Source organism: Rattus norvegicus, chromosome 12 (genome assembly GCF_036323735.1).
Source record: "Rattus norvegicus strain BN/NHsdMcwi chromosome 12, GRCr8, whole genome shotgun sequence".
In the NCBI taxonomy this organism is placed as follows: domain Eukaryota; kingdom Metazoa; phylum Chordata; class Mammalia; order Rodentia; family Muridae; genus Rattus; species Rattus norvegicus.
Genome location: NC_086030.1, coordinates 37,786,454 through 37,787,832, shown reverse-complemented (window position 1 = coordinate 37,787,832; position 1,379 = coordinate 37,786,454). Strand labels below are relative to the sequence as shown.

Below are 1,379 nucleotides of genomic sequence, written 5' to 3'. Positions count from 1 at the left end.
AAAAGAGAGAAGAAACTAAAATAGGGGCTGGAGAGAAGGCTCAGGGCTTGAGAGCACTGGCTGCTCCTGCAGAAGACTTTGGTTCCATTCCCAGCACCCAAAAGACAACAAGCCATAAATCCATGTGAAGTGGGGGAATTCAACGCCCTCTTCTGCCCTCCCCGGACACTGCACGCATATGGTGCACAGACATATGAAGGCAATACACCCATACACACATAAAAATAAAGGTTAAAAAGCGTTTTTTAAAGAAATTAAGTAAATTAGAAACGAAGCAGTAGGCTACTGACACGGAATACTGCAGGGTCAGACACTTAGTAGGTAAACTCAATAAATAACTGTGGAGAAACTTCCAGTCTGAGGCTTGGTTCTCCTCACCTCGGATCCGGACACACCGGCTCTCCGCAGCCCCTCCACCTCCTGCTTGAGGTTGTCCCTCTCCATCCTCAGCTCCTCGACCGCCAGGCTGCCCTCATTCACCAGCGCCTCCAGCATCTCCATCACACGTACGATCTTGAACTGCAGCCGGGTGACGCGGGGGTCGCTGCCCAGGGCCATCAGCTCGCGGCCCACCACATAGGAGATGTCGTACACGTCTTCGGTGGTCAGCTGCAGGGGGCTCTTGGCCAGGGCGCCCTCGTCTTCCTCGCCGTCCTCCTCTTCCCGTACTGGGGGCTCCTCCATGGTACCCCGGACTTCTGCGACCTTCAGGGCTGCTGTCACCTACGCGTCCACGGGCTCTGGGTCAGGGAAACTTTTCTCTGGGCCGAGTCCACGCCGTGAGCAGTCTGTGTGGCCCTTGGGGGGTGGCGCTGAGTAGCGGGTACCACCGAACCATGGAAAGCCGCGCGCAGCTACACAGCCGTGCGCCAAAAGTGAGGGACACGCACAGGGGACTGTGGGAAGCAAAGCAGAGAGGAAGGGGCACCGAGGAGCACCCAAGGCCTGGTAGTCCGCGAGGGAGGAGCCTCCCGTAGCTCCGCCCTTGGTGACGGGCGCGTGAGAAGCCTGGTTTCCATGGAGACAGGGGCGGACTTCCCGGGGGGTCATGGAAAGATGGTATTTTAAAAAAAAAAGCTCACAAGTTTTTTACTTTGCAAACTCGAGCTTTCCAGCTATCGAATTTGCATGGCAGGGGAGGGGAAATCCAGGTCTCTATTGAAGGGTATTTTTTTTAAAACTGTGTAGCAAATAACAACCGTGGAGTTTGGCATGAGCACCAGTTGGTAGAGCTTGGCAGCATAGGCCTCTACCACTGAGCTAGCTATCTCGTTGGCTACCCAGTTGTAGCTCTATACATGCGAGGGAGAAAGTGAACCGAGCCCGGTCTCCCCTGCACCATAAATGAACCTTGAAAACAGGCTGCTAAAAGCCGCGTA

General features: G+C 54.9%; 1 protein-coding gene across 1 annotated transcript in view; it reads right to left on the bottom strand.

Annotated features, from left to right (window-relative positions):
* Rilpl2 (Rab interacting lysosomal protein-like 2) overlaps positions 1 to 956 on the bottom strand; it is an 11,536-nt gene extending 10,580 nt beyond the window's left edge. Inside the window, exon 1 of the mRNA NM_001004205.1 lies at positions 379 to 956. Within this exon, the coding sequence (NP_001004205.1) occupies positions 379 to 684 (306 nt within the window). The 5' untranslated portion in view covers positions 685 to 956. The remainder of the gene's footprint in view (positions 1 to 378) is intronic.
* Positions 957 to 1,379: the final 423 nt, after the last annotated feature.